This window comes from Petaurus breviceps, unplaced genomic scaffold (assembly GCF_028583685.1).
Source record: "Petaurus breviceps papuanus isolate PSGF00001 unplaced genomic scaffold, PetGlider_PUasm1.0 120, whole genome shotgun sequence".
Classification (NCBI taxonomy): Eukaryota; Metazoa; Chordata; class Mammalia; order Diprotodontia; family Petauridae; genus Petaurus; species Petaurus breviceps.
The window spans coordinates 612,743-625,634 of NW_027185627.1; the positions used below are offsets into that span (position 1 = coordinate 612,743).

General features: G+C 42.6%; 2 protein-coding genes across 2 annotated transcripts in view; both read left to right on the plus strand.

The window, feature by feature from the left end:
• The window catches only part of RUSC2 (RUN and SH3 domain containing 2), a 445,432-nt gene that overhangs the window by 314,921 nt on the left and 117,619 nt on the right, over positions 1-12,892 (plus strand). The gene's annotated exons all lie outside the window — the stretch shown is intronic.
• The window catches only part of LOC138162689 (phospholipid-transporting ATPase FetA-like), a 144,052-nt gene that overhangs the window by 130,180 nt on the left and 980 nt on the right, over positions 1-12,892 (plus strand). The window contains exons 21-28 of the mRNA XM_069090062.1: positions 3,487-3,592; positions 4,151-4,298; positions 4,837-5,017; positions 5,897-6,120; positions 7,241-7,324; positions 10,145-10,390; positions 10,508-10,646; positions 12,405-12,535. Coding sequence (XP_068946163.1) covers positions 3,487-3,592; positions 4,151-4,298; positions 4,837-5,017; positions 5,897-6,120; positions 7,241-7,324; positions 10,145-10,390; positions 10,508-10,646; positions 12,405-12,535 — 1,259 coding nt within the window. The remainder of the gene's footprint in view (positions 1-3,486; positions 3,593-4,150; positions 4,299-4,836; positions 5,018-5,896; positions 6,121-7,240; positions 7,325-10,144; positions 10,391-10,507; positions 10,647-12,404; positions 12,536-12,892) is intronic.

Below are 12,892 nucleotides of genomic sequence, written 5' to 3' on the forward strand. Positions count from 1 at the left end.
CATTATAACACTGAGAGCCACAGCATCTTTCAGCCTTCCCACAAACCAATGCAAGATCAATATTTACTCACAAACCTCTCTCCCTCCTTGCCTGAGCACCTCTCTCTCCCACTGTCTCTCTGGCTCTGGCTCCCAGCTTCCTGTGGGCTCTGCTTCCCTTCAGGAAACTCCTCCCGCCATAGGCTCCATGCAACTGTTTTCAGCCTATTAGGGGGCAGAGTTTATCTTCACAGCAGGGAAGCTTCCTATGGGCTCTGCTGCACCCTTTAGAAAATTCCCTCCATCACAAGCTCCACGTGATTACATTCAGCCTATTAAGGGGCAGAGTTTACTTTCGAAACAGTGGAGGTCTTCAAACTCCTCCCTAGGTCTATTAAGGGGCAGGGAAGACCTTCAAATTCCCATCCCATTACAGTTGATCACAGGCTCTTTGCTTCAAGAATAATAAGACAGCACCCAGCTGCCTTTGATGAATTCAAGTCACCTGGCCCAGATGAACTGTATCCTTGGTGTGATGGGTGAAGTCTGAAATAACCAAGGAGAGAAAGGCTCAAGCTTCTGAGCTTACCAGTTAATAAGCAATGCATGCCAGTTGCATAACAAATTAGGACCAGGCCTTTCTCAGCTTGGCACTCGACCCCAAACACAAGGATAGACATTTTTATGCATTAAAAGAAAATGATTAACAAGCTGTGAACCAGGATACAAAGTAAGTAATCTGATTGCTAATTGGAGGAAAGATTAGGAGCTTTCCCAGTTGGGAGAATGAGAGCAAATAGGTGCAATTCTGTGAAATTAAAAAAAAAAGAGGTGTCCTACTCCCCCTCAAGTGTCTATTCAATCAAAGAAACAAGAAAACAGTAACTGACTGACCAGTAAAGTACCAATTTTCAGATAAAACATAGGGGTTGCTTGAGATGTCCTTGTATCAATACATGGATCTGACTGGGTTTCTGGACAGCATAACCTCGGTCCTTAGTTAGGGGACTCTAAGCAAGAGACCACCTTTTCAGCTATAAAGGGTAGGTTCAAACACTGCAATAGAGTTTTCTCACTATTCCCATAATTGAATGAAGCCAGAAATTGAACTAGATCCATAACTGAATACCAAGCTAGATCCAGGATGGAGTTAGTATAGTTTACTCAATTCCCACAACTGGTTACTGGAAGAACTGCCACATATGAATACTGAGTTATTGTCAGTAATATATGAAATATCATGGAAAACAAGAGTAGTATCACAAGATTTGGGAAGGGCAGATATCTCAGTTTTCATAAAAGGAAAATATCAGAGTCTGCAAATGTTAGGCCAATGAACTTAATTCTGATTCTTAAAAGATTACAGAATGTATCACTAAAGAGAGCTGACTGGCAAACATCTAGATAGAATTTCAAAGATCCAGAATCAATCATGCTTGATTGACCTCATTTTCTTTTTTTTTTTTTTACAATATTGTTAACCTAGTAGATGAGTGGAATGCCATGGATAGGTCACCTAGATTTTAGCAAAGTTTTTTATAAAGTACCTCATACTGTTGTTGTGGAGATGGAGAGATGTGGATTAGATAATCGTATTAGATAGATTCAGAAGTTAGTTGGATGACTAAAATCAAATAGTTATTAATTAATTAATGGTTCAATATCAGCATATGAGGAGATCTCCAGTAGAGTACCTTAGGGATCTGGACTTGTGTCTGTGTTGTTTAACTTTTTTATTAGTGGCTTGGTTAATGCATATTTGATATGCTCATCAGATTTGCAGGTGACACAAATCTGTACCTTTGCTAATCTTGTTCCCCCTGCTTGGAATGTCTCCTTTCCATCTTATTTTTTTAACTAATGAATTTTTGAAATTTTTTATTAAGTTACTTATTTTTAGTTTTCAACAATCACTTCCATAAGTTTTAAGGTTTCTCCCCCTCCCTCCCCAAGATAACTTGCAATTTGCTATGGGCTCCTCACATACATTCCTATTAAACACATTTTTTTTTTTGCTTTTTGGAGGGCAGTTGGGGTTAAGGGTTAAGTGACTTGCCCAAAGTCACATGGCTAGTAAGTGTGTCAAGTGTCTGAGGCCAGATTTGAACCTGACTCCAGGGCTGGTGCTCTATTCACTGCACTACGTAGCCACCGCATATTAAACACATTTTTACATTAGTCATGTTGTATAGAAGAATTATAACAAATGGGAAAATACATGAGAAAGAAGAAAAACAAAAAAGGAAATAGTCTGCTTTGTTCTGCATTCCATTTCCATAGTTCTTTCTCTGGATGTGACTGGCATTTTCCATCATGTGTTCTTTGGAATTGTTTTAGGTCCTTGCATTGCTGAAAAGGGCTAAGTCTATCAAAATCAGTCTTCGAACACTGTGACTGTTACTGTGTATAGTGTTCTCCTCACTAAGCATTAGTTCATTTAAGTCTTTCCAGGTTCCTCTGAAGTCTACCTGTTCATCATTTCTTATAGCACAAGAGCATTCCATTACATTCATATACCACAGCTTGTTTAGCCATTCTCCAATTGATGGGCATCCCCTCGATTTCCAGTTCTTGGCCACCACAAAAAGAGCTGCTATAAATATTTTTGTACATGTGGGTCCTTTCCGTCTTTTAAGGTCCAACTCAAAATCCTGTTTCTTCCTTGCAATCAACTATTCTGATTCACAGAGACCCACTCTCCCTTGAATGTCTAAAACACCTATTGTCAGTACAACATAATCTGACCCTTTATTGGTCTCTGATTGTTTCCTGAGCAGCAAGGTGGCACATTGGGTAGAATACTTGGCCCAAAGTTAAGACGACTCATCTTCCTGAGTTCAAATCTGGCCTCAGACACTTACTGTGTAACCCTGAGCAAATCATTTAACCCTATTGGCCTTAGTTTCCTTATTTGTAAAATGAACTGGAGAAGGAAATGGCAAAACACTCTACTATCTTTTTCAAGAAAACCCCAAACGGGGCACAAAAAATCAGACACAATTGAAATGACTGAATAACAATGACAAATTATTTCCTTATAGATCTGACCCCTCAAATAAATGTGGGGGAAGAAAAGATGCTCCCCAGAGCATCTTTGCTATATGACACCACATAGCACTTAGCCTATCATTAACCTAAATGATAGGTGTTTAATACTCATGGAAATACTGAGCTAGGATGTAGACTATAAATATTACTATAGGATTTTAGAAAAGGGAAAAATCAGTGTGTGCTTAGGCAGTCAGGGAAGGATTCGTGAAGGATACCTGATAGGAATGTACTGATGAATTTTAACAGCCTGTCTATAAGAGGTAAGCTAAGTCAGTCACTTGGTGGCACTTGGGCATTATCCAAAAGTCTATATACCAGGGAATAATGAGTAAGGTCTGAGCTCTGGAATAATTAGCCAAGCATAGACTTGGCTTGATCACTAGAGAGCGTGAGATGTCTCTTTGGGTACCTTCCATACATCCCTTCTCATTCACTACATAATCTCCTTCTCCACAGAGACTGCCGTGAACATTGGCTACTCTTGCAATATACTAACTGATGATATGAATGAAGTGTTCATTATAGAGGCCAAGTCGAGTAGCATGGTCCAGCAGGAACTCAGGTACTGACAGGAGGGCAGCCCTCGCTACTACCATCCTATGGGCAGGTCCTGGGTAAGCCCAACAAATTGGCACTTAGGGGTTCTATCTTCTTCCTGTGTAACTTTACTCAAATGTACAGCCTGGGAAAGGCTAGATTGAGAAGAACCTTTTTACAGAAAGAGGACAAAAAAGTGGGGAAGAAGGCTAGGCTGTTGAGAGGAATATGAAAGAGAAAATAGGGATGGCGACCTCTAGGGTCCCCTGGGTACTGAGAAAAAGAGGTGATATGGAGGATTGGGAGAACCTACTGCAAAGGTTGGGCAAGTTTTACTATTTATTTGGAAGAGTATGAAGGGTTAGGGGAGAATGGGAGAAAAAAATAAGTTCTTAGAAGGACACGAGAGGTAAGTTGGAGTGTTACAGAGACTAGTACTGAGGAAGGGCTTGGAAAGCAGATACTGGTGGGCAAGCATGAGTTTAGGGTTGGCTTGGGTCCTAGGGTCTTGAAGGAACTTTTGCCATTTCAGGGAGAATATACAGATAGAGAGCAGTTCTGAGCAACCATTCTTAACTTTTAGGTCAGCAAGAAGTAAGATGAAACCTGGCTCTTTACTGAGGACAGACCCAGTAACTGCCTTCCTTGCCCGATCAGAAAAGAAAACCTTCATCATGCCTGAAGAAGTGGCCAATGGTAGCTACGGCCTAGTCATCGATGGCCACAGTCTGGTGGGCAGTGGGAAGCTGTGACCCCTCTCCTTTTCATTCTGGGAGCCCATTTAGGAACCTGTTGCCATACACACACCCTTCTCTTTCCCAAGTAATACCCCAAAGTAATTGAGAGAGCTTAGAATATTTCCCTTTCTCTGAAAATATCCTCCCTCAGAGAACAGCTGAGAATAAGCTTCTTTCTATCTAAAGTTTCTACATCTAGTGTAGTCCCCATGTCCTAGGAACTTCAGGTAGAATCTACTTCTCCAAGTCCAGGAAGTATCTATCTGTGAACCAGCCCATCGGTTTCACCCTCAGTAGGATTCCGTGACATTTTTTTCTTTGGGTTGGATCAGAAATGAGGGCACACAGACCTGTCCTTTTGGCTTGTTCAGTATTCAAAGGCAGATCAGAGCTTGATGAATTGTATCACACTGAGAATGTCTAATAAAGCCCCTTATGTATGGAGGCCTATCCTGTGGGGAACACAAAAAAGGTAGAGGCCAGGGGATTAATAAGTAGCATGTCAAGTAAATACGTTTCTTTGGTGCCACAGGCTTATGCCCTAGAGAACATGGAGCTGGAGCTGCTAAGGACAGCTTGTATGTGTAAATCTGTCATCTGTTGCCGTGTGACACCTCTGCAAAAGGCCCAAGTGGTAGAACTAGTGAGGAAATACAAGCGTGTGGTGACACTAGCCATCGGTGATGGAGCAAACGATGTCAGTATGATCAAAGGCAAGTGGCGTCTGGGGAGTCAGGATGCCCTTCCTTCCTTACTATTCTTCCAGTAGTACTAACAAAGGAAGCAAGTGGCACCGACCTAACTTTGAAGGCAGATAGGGAATCTGAAAGATAGAAGGGGGAAGGGCATGGAGGGGAAGAGAGAGAGTGGGGGGCAAGCATGCCCTTCTTGGCCTGGGGGATGGCTTGTGTGAATAAATGCAGATGGAATGCCAAGTATGAGAAATATCTAGCACTTAAACTTGAGGGGAATAATGTAAAATAAGCGTAGGGAGAGATGTTGGAGCCAAATTGTGGGGGGCCTTGAAGACCCAGATAGGAAATTGGGATTTTATCCTGAAATCAATTAGTTTTTTAGCTAGCCAAATGACATAGTCAAGTCTCTGCCTTTTAACTGATAAGATGGTGTAGAGCAGAAACAAACAGAAAAGTTGACCAATTCCTGTCAAGGATAAAAAATTAAGCTTCCTCAAAAACTGGTGTTTCAGTGCTATGATTTGAGGAAAATACCTACAAATAATATAGAGGCGCTTAAAAGTTTCTTCATTTTCCACTGGAAAAAAAATCTACATTAAAAAAAGGAAGAAAATCATCTGTGTGCATCAGATAAGCTTGTCTTCTACTATACCAGGGGTAATTTTATTTATGGCTTAATAAATAAACTTAGTTTAGTAGGGGAGTCAAACCCTAGTTTTTCTGACTGCCAAATTCATCATTCTATACAATACGTCACCCTGTCAGCGAGTGGGCTCACGGTGCTAAGCGGGGTCAGGTGAGGGCCACATTATGTTTTTAGTACTCTTCCATCCTCAATCAGCCTAGGGCCCTGGAAATAGATGCTATGGCTGAAAAACTGCTTGGTTCTCATTGCAGCTGCCCACATTGGGGTGGGCATCAGTGGCCAGGAGGGAATGCAAGCCATGCTTGCCAGTGACTTCTCCTTTGCCCAGTTCCAGTTTCTGCAGCGCCTACTCTTGGTCCATGGCCGTTGGTCCTATATCCGGATGTGCAAATTCCTTCGCTATTTCTTCTACAAGAATTTTGCCTTCACGCTGGTGCATTTCTGGTATGGCTTCTTCTCCGGCTTCTCTGCACAGGTAAGTCAGGCACCAGTGTTATAATATTCCCACACATGCCTTCAGCCTGATCAGGGCAAATGTTAATGTGAACTTTCAGTTCAGTCACCAGTATTGTCTACCGCCAGTATCTACACCACCATGGTCTACCCTAATTCCCTTACTCTCCCCTAAGCTCATTACCTGTTCCTTACTAAAATCAACTTCCCTACATTTGCAGCTGAAATGTTTCTGAATCTGAAAACTCCCAGAATCCAGAGAAGTCCCTATGAAGGCCCTAGGATAGTACAAAGCAGGGCTTGGGGGGATAAGTAGGAGAGGAGGGTGGATTAGGCCATTCAGTTTTGCCCAGCCCTGGACTTCCAACATGGAGCTCCATGTCCTAAAAAAGCTAAATCAGAGGATGGTGTTCCTACATCTTCATTACTACCACAAGAACTTCTAGACAGTCCTTGGAGAAGACCTGCTGAATTCAGGAATTGGCCTTAAAAATCATGCAGGGGCAACATACTTCTTGCCACTTCTGTTCTGGTGGCTACTTTTCCCATCCTTTCCAAAGGTAGAACTGTACAGATTTAGAAATAGTCCAGGAAGAAAGAGGAACTGGGTTAGCAGCCATTTACATGGGTTATATTTAATTTTGGAGCACTGGAAAAAGGAGGGTAATTGGGGAGGTGGAGGGAGGGCTCAAGTCTGTACTGCCAAAGATCTCCAAAAGCCTTTCTATTTTGCCCTCCCTTTCCCCCCAAGAGATAAGCCTTATAATCAGTATTCTTTTATTCCCAGATAGATATCCTTGGACACTTCCAGGAAAATCTATATGTAGTCTCCTAGTAGTTTTTGAGGAAATTGAAAGCCTGCCTGCCTTCTACCTTCAACATAGCTACCACCCACACAGTGGGTGAAGTTCTCAGTTTGGGAAAAAGTGTCTGGAAAGCTGAGGGGGAAAAACCTAGATCAGGAATTGGCTTTCTGACCAGTTAAGATCTATGAAAGGCAGAGCTGTGCCAAGGGTGTGGCCAATATAGGAAAGTCATACCCTCAAGATGGAAGCACCCCTAGGCTTTTAGTGAAAGGAGAATCTCCATATGAGATATGTAAAGAGAGATTAGTCTGATTTTTAACTTTGGTATCTCTGCAGACAGTCTATGATGAGTGGTTCATAGCTTTCTACAACTTGGTCTACACATCCCTCCCTGTCCTGGCCATGAGCCTCTTTGACCAGGTAAGACCCAGGCACAATCCCCAGGCAATACCAGGTCCCCCCAACCATAGCCAGAACTAAGAAGGGGGAAGGGGTGGCTTTTCAGGTGAGTGAGGCTGAGCAAGGTCCATAGTAGGTGGAAGTAACCTCCTAAATAGTTGTGTAAACTGAATTTTTCTCAATTGAATTATTTTAAACGCAGCAGGTGAGCTGGAAAAACCTGAGTGAATCTTTTTGTAAAAAGAACAATTCTATAAAGTAAGAATCACTACCTAGAAGTATCTGTTATGTAAATCTAGGTTGCTTGAAAGTATAGTACACAATTAGAAAGAAACATGGAAATTATGGTATATTGTCACTGAGTCCCTAAGTCCTAAGGGGATACAATGTAGAAGACAAGTGAGATTAACTGGGAACAAATTCCTGAAGGAAGAGGTTTCAGAGAGAAAGAATGTGGATTACTGAAGAGAAGTGAAAAATGTTGTTGCAGGCTTCTGTTAGCCCATTCCATCTGCCTATAATTGTCCTACTCCCCACAAGAGCATCAGAGTTTGGCTGGAGTAGAGAATCACATAAGGTGTATAAAGATGAGATGGAATGAAACAGAGGAGGTCAAGTGAGAGTCCTTGAAAAATAAATAGTCTGCAATATCTGTATTTGTTATGGGTAACGGAAAGTCATATCTTCTACCTTGGTCTGGAATTCCTCTCTGGAACTCCTTGAAGGTCTGGAAATTCTAGTTTAAAGACCTGCTTTAGAAGTAGCTCCCCCAACCCTGATCAACAGAGGCTGAATCAGTCTCTGTAAGAGTCACAACTCAGAGGTGTAGTAAGAGGCAACCTCTTGTGGGGAAAAGAGCACAAGACTTGGAATCATCAGAGTCTTGGGTTTGAATCCTGCCTTCTACACTTTACTAGCCATGTGACATTGGAAAAATCACCTTACCTCCGAGAGAACTTCAGCTTCCTCATCTATAAAATGGAGGTAACAATATATAAAATTCCTACCTGTTGTGAGGAAAATATTCTGCAAATTTGAAGGCACTGTATAAACTAGAACTGAAGGAAGATTCCAGGGCACCTGGAGCCCTAAGTCTTCATTAGCATAATATAGTGAAAAGAGTGCTGGATTTGTAGTATTGGATACACACACACACACACACACACACACAGTAGAGAACTGTGTTCACGAGATTCAGAAGTCAACAACTTCTAATTAATTAACTTCTAATCTATTGTTTGATAAACCCCCAGACCCTGGTTTTTGGGATAAGAACTCACTATTTGACAAAAACTGCTGGGAAAAGTGGAATATAGTATGGCAGAAACTGGGCATAGACCATTATCTAACACCATATACCAAAATCAAGTCTAAATGGGTACATGATCTAGGTATAAAGGTTGATACTGTAAGCAGTCTCCTAAAACAAGGAATAATTTACCTATCAGACTTGTGGAGAGGGAAAGACTTTATGACTAAACAAGAATTAGAGAACATTATAAAATGTAAAATGGATAATTTTGACTACATGAAATTGAAAAGTTTCTGTACAAACAAAGCCAATGTAACCAAGATTAAGAGGGAAGTGGGAAATTGGGAAAGAATCTTTACTACCTATATCTCTGACAAAGGACTCATTTCTAAAATATACAGAGAATGGAGTCAAATTTTTAAGAATACAAGTCATTCCTCAATTGAAAATGGTCAAAGGATATGAACAGGCAGTTTTCAGAGAAAGAAATTAAAGATATCTATAAGTACATGAAGAAATGCTCTAATTCATTATTGATTAGAGAAATGCAAATCAAAACAACTCTGAGGTACCACATCTCACCAGTCAGATTGGCTAAGATGACAAAACAGGAAAACGATAAATGCTGGAGAGGATGTGGGCAAATTGGAACACTAATGCATTGCTGGTGGAGTTGTGAACTGATCCAGCCTTTCTGGAGAGAATTGTGTTCAAATCCCATCTTGTCTACTTTATCACTCATATGATGCTGGGCCAGAGTTTCCTCACCAGGACAGCTCTAAATCCAATGATCCCACATTAGTCAGCCTCCATTACCCTTATTCTTTGTTAGTCAGGACTAACCAAGACTGAGGCTTTCATTGAATAGTCCCCAACTCACAGGACAACACTGACTCAAGGGTGTTTCCAAGAAGAGCCCCACTGCTTTCCCACCAAGCCACTGGAATACTGGAGGAGGTGGGGAGGGGCAGAGCCGAAGGGAGGAGAGCTGTGGTAACCTGGCCTTTGGGACAATAGGAAGACTTTATTGTTCCCTCCCTCCAGTGTTTTCACGTACATTCCTTTATTTGATCTGTGGAACAACCCTCTGAGATATGTAAGAAAAGGAGGAATGATTATCTTTATCTTAGAGTTATGAAACTGAGGATCTAGAGGTGAAGGGATTTGTCCAAGAACACTTAACTAGTGATTAGAGGACTTCAGGCTAACACCCAGAGTTCTGACTCTGGGGCAGAGGACACTCAAGCTACTAAGACCACATTGCTTCATCCAGAGAGATGAATGCAAAACTGAAGTGACCTGTGGACCTGAGGGTATCCCACCTCCATTGCCACCCTTTCCTATTCTGGAATCCCCTTACTCTACTTTGAACTTCAGTATGACCTGAGGGCACAGGGCTTGGTGAAAACATGATTTGAAGGAGCCTTCAGCTCTAGGGAGGTAGATCCCTAGGTGGTAATATTGATGAAGGTGGGAATACATCTTAGTTGGGAGGGGAGGAGAACCTCTCTTCAGCCCTGGAAGGTGAGCAGGAAAGACCCTTAGAAGATGGTTTTCCTACCTTCATGGCTCCAAACCCATGCTTCCAGGATGTGAATGACTTGTGGAGCCTCCGATTCCCAGAGCTGTATGAACCAGGCCAACACAACCTCTACTTCAACAAGAAGGAATTTGTGAAGTGTATATTGCATGGCATCTACAGCTCCTTTGTGTTGTTCTTCATCACCTACGGGTCTACTTACAACTCAGTGCAAAGCAATGGGAAGGACATCTCTGACTACCAGTCTTTTGCCCTGATGGTGCAGACCTCGCTGCTCGTGTTGGTGACTGTGCAGGTGTGGAGGGGAGGTGGAAGGGAGGGAGGAGGAAAGGTGTCAGCTGAGGGGAGATTGATGGGGCAGGGGGCTGGCAAGGGAAGGAAAGGAGCTGACCCTCAGGTGGATGATTTTCAGGTGGGCCTGGAGACAGCCTACTGGACAGCTGTGAACCAGTTCTCCATTTGGGGCAGCCTGACCTTATACTTCAGCCTCATGTTCCTCCTTTACAGTGATGGCCTGTGTCTGCTCTTCCCTCACACCTTCACATTCATGGGTGAGCCTGGGTAGAGCTCAGGATGGGGCTTGGGACAGGCCTTAGGTCAAATAAAGGGGTCTCATAGGGAAGGAGAGGGACTCAAAGCTAATTCACCCTACCCCTTGAGCTGTAGGGTCTCTTTGTACTATAACCCCCCTGAAAATAGCTCTGAATCCTGGGCCAGCTCTTGTTCCTTTTCTCCCATGGCCCCCAGAGCAGTGCTTCTTAAACTGTGGTAGCAATAAAAGGTTTCTGAACACCAACAACCAAAAATTAATTAAAAATCAAACTCAGAGGTATTTCTGGGAGCACTTGCCAAGTTGCATCCAGGCAACTTCACTGCAGCCTTGGTTCTGAACACAAAGCACTTTGCACTGCGCGTGCCCTCAACCCATGCAACCTCATCTAATGCTGCCTAAAGGAAAAGGGGTTGCAGGTGGGAAAAGTTTAAGAAGCCCTGCCCTAGAGACTGGCCAGTTTATTATTTCTGTTGCTTCTGATCAGTTTTTCCTCCTCTGAATCTCCATGTAGAAAGGAATGCAGTATGCCATTCCTTTCCGAGGTTTTCTAAAGATGAGATGGAGGGGTGAAAATAGCAAACATGAAGAAAGTTACTTCACAGTACTTGAGATCTCATTGGTGCGGTCTGTAGATGCAGATCACAATCCTGTGTCTCTTGCATGTCTGCCCAGAAATCCTCTACAGGGGTCTGTCTACTCATGATGAAAGCCTTCCTTTAGATCTTTTGACATTGTAAGGATCACAACTAAGCACCAAAACCACCCATCAATTTTCCTTCTTCATACTACATATTCAGCTACTGCCTTTTCCATCAGTGAGGACAGTTAAAGAGTTATTAAGCTTCTCAAGAGTTAAGACCTAAAGGGGGCGGCTAGGCCGAAGAACCCAGAATCAGGAGTTTGGTTCCAGTCACACACACACACATGCACACACACACGCACGCAAGCCATGTAACCTTGGGCAAGTTACTTAACCCCAATTGCCTCCAAAAGGCAAAAAAAAGAGTTAAGACCTGAATCATCCCTGGTGCTCAATGGAATGTAAACACTTGGTCTTTGTTTCTTTTTGCTCCTTTTCACTAACTCATTTTCCTCATTCTAGTCTTCTGCAAGAGCCTGACCTCTTTATCGCCTTTATTTTTTTTAAACAGGCTTTTGTTGTAGTTTATTTGGCTTTTAAAATATATTTATTTTCCCCAGTTATATGTAAAAACAATTTCTAAAATTCATTTTTAAAACTTTGAGCTGCAAATTCTCTCCCTCCATCCCTACCCCCCTCATTGAGAAGGCAAGCAATTCATATAGATTATACATATGTGGTTATGCAAAACATCCATAATAGTCATGTTGTGTCACCTTTATTTTCATTGCTGATGCTCCTGGGTTCTTCCTCCCTTCAATGAAGAAATTTCCCATCCTCAAGTCCCCCTGTCTTCTCTTTTGCACTTTTGACAGGCAAGACAAAGACAACCATTGGTGCTCATGGTGGGTTTATGAGTATACAGATAATTCAACTGAATTTATGATCTGAAGGAAACCTCAAGAGTGTTTGTCTCCATCTTATATCCCACAGAATAGTCATTCCCTGCCCTGCCACTGAGTATTGTCACTACGCCACGATCAGTATATTCTCTGTCCTCAACTTCTACCCTCCCTTCCCAAGCACTTTGATCCAGGCTCTCATATGTGTATGTGTGTGTGTGTGTGTGTGTGTGTGTGTGTGTGTGTGTGTGTGTGTGCGCACCCTGGTTTACAGGCACAGCTCGGACCAGCCTGGTCCTACCTCGGGTGTGGCTAACAGTGCTTCTCACTGTGGCCCTTTGTGTGCTGCCCATGATCACATACAGATTCCTCCGGACAGAGTTTCAACCCACCAAAGTTGAAAAGGTAAGCCAAAAAAAAAAGGTAGGGAGGTGACAGATACATTGGTACTCCACATGCCCATTTTCTTTGCCAGGCCTTCATCCCATAAAGGTCAGGCCTTTTATCCACTGCCCAGCAGGCACTTTGGTTCTCCAGAATGTGGTAGGGCCCTCAGGCAAAAGTCACAGGGTTGGGTTTTTGTTTGTTTTCTGATTTTTCATAATGAGAAGCCCAGACTGACTCTAGAATAGGAGCATATGTTGGCATATAGGCCCCATTGTACTGTAGAGGTTTGAGTTTTCAAGGCACCCCTTCTCCTTCCTCATATACCCAACTCCCTCTCAGAGATAGATTCAGATTCTAACACCCTAGAGCTGAACC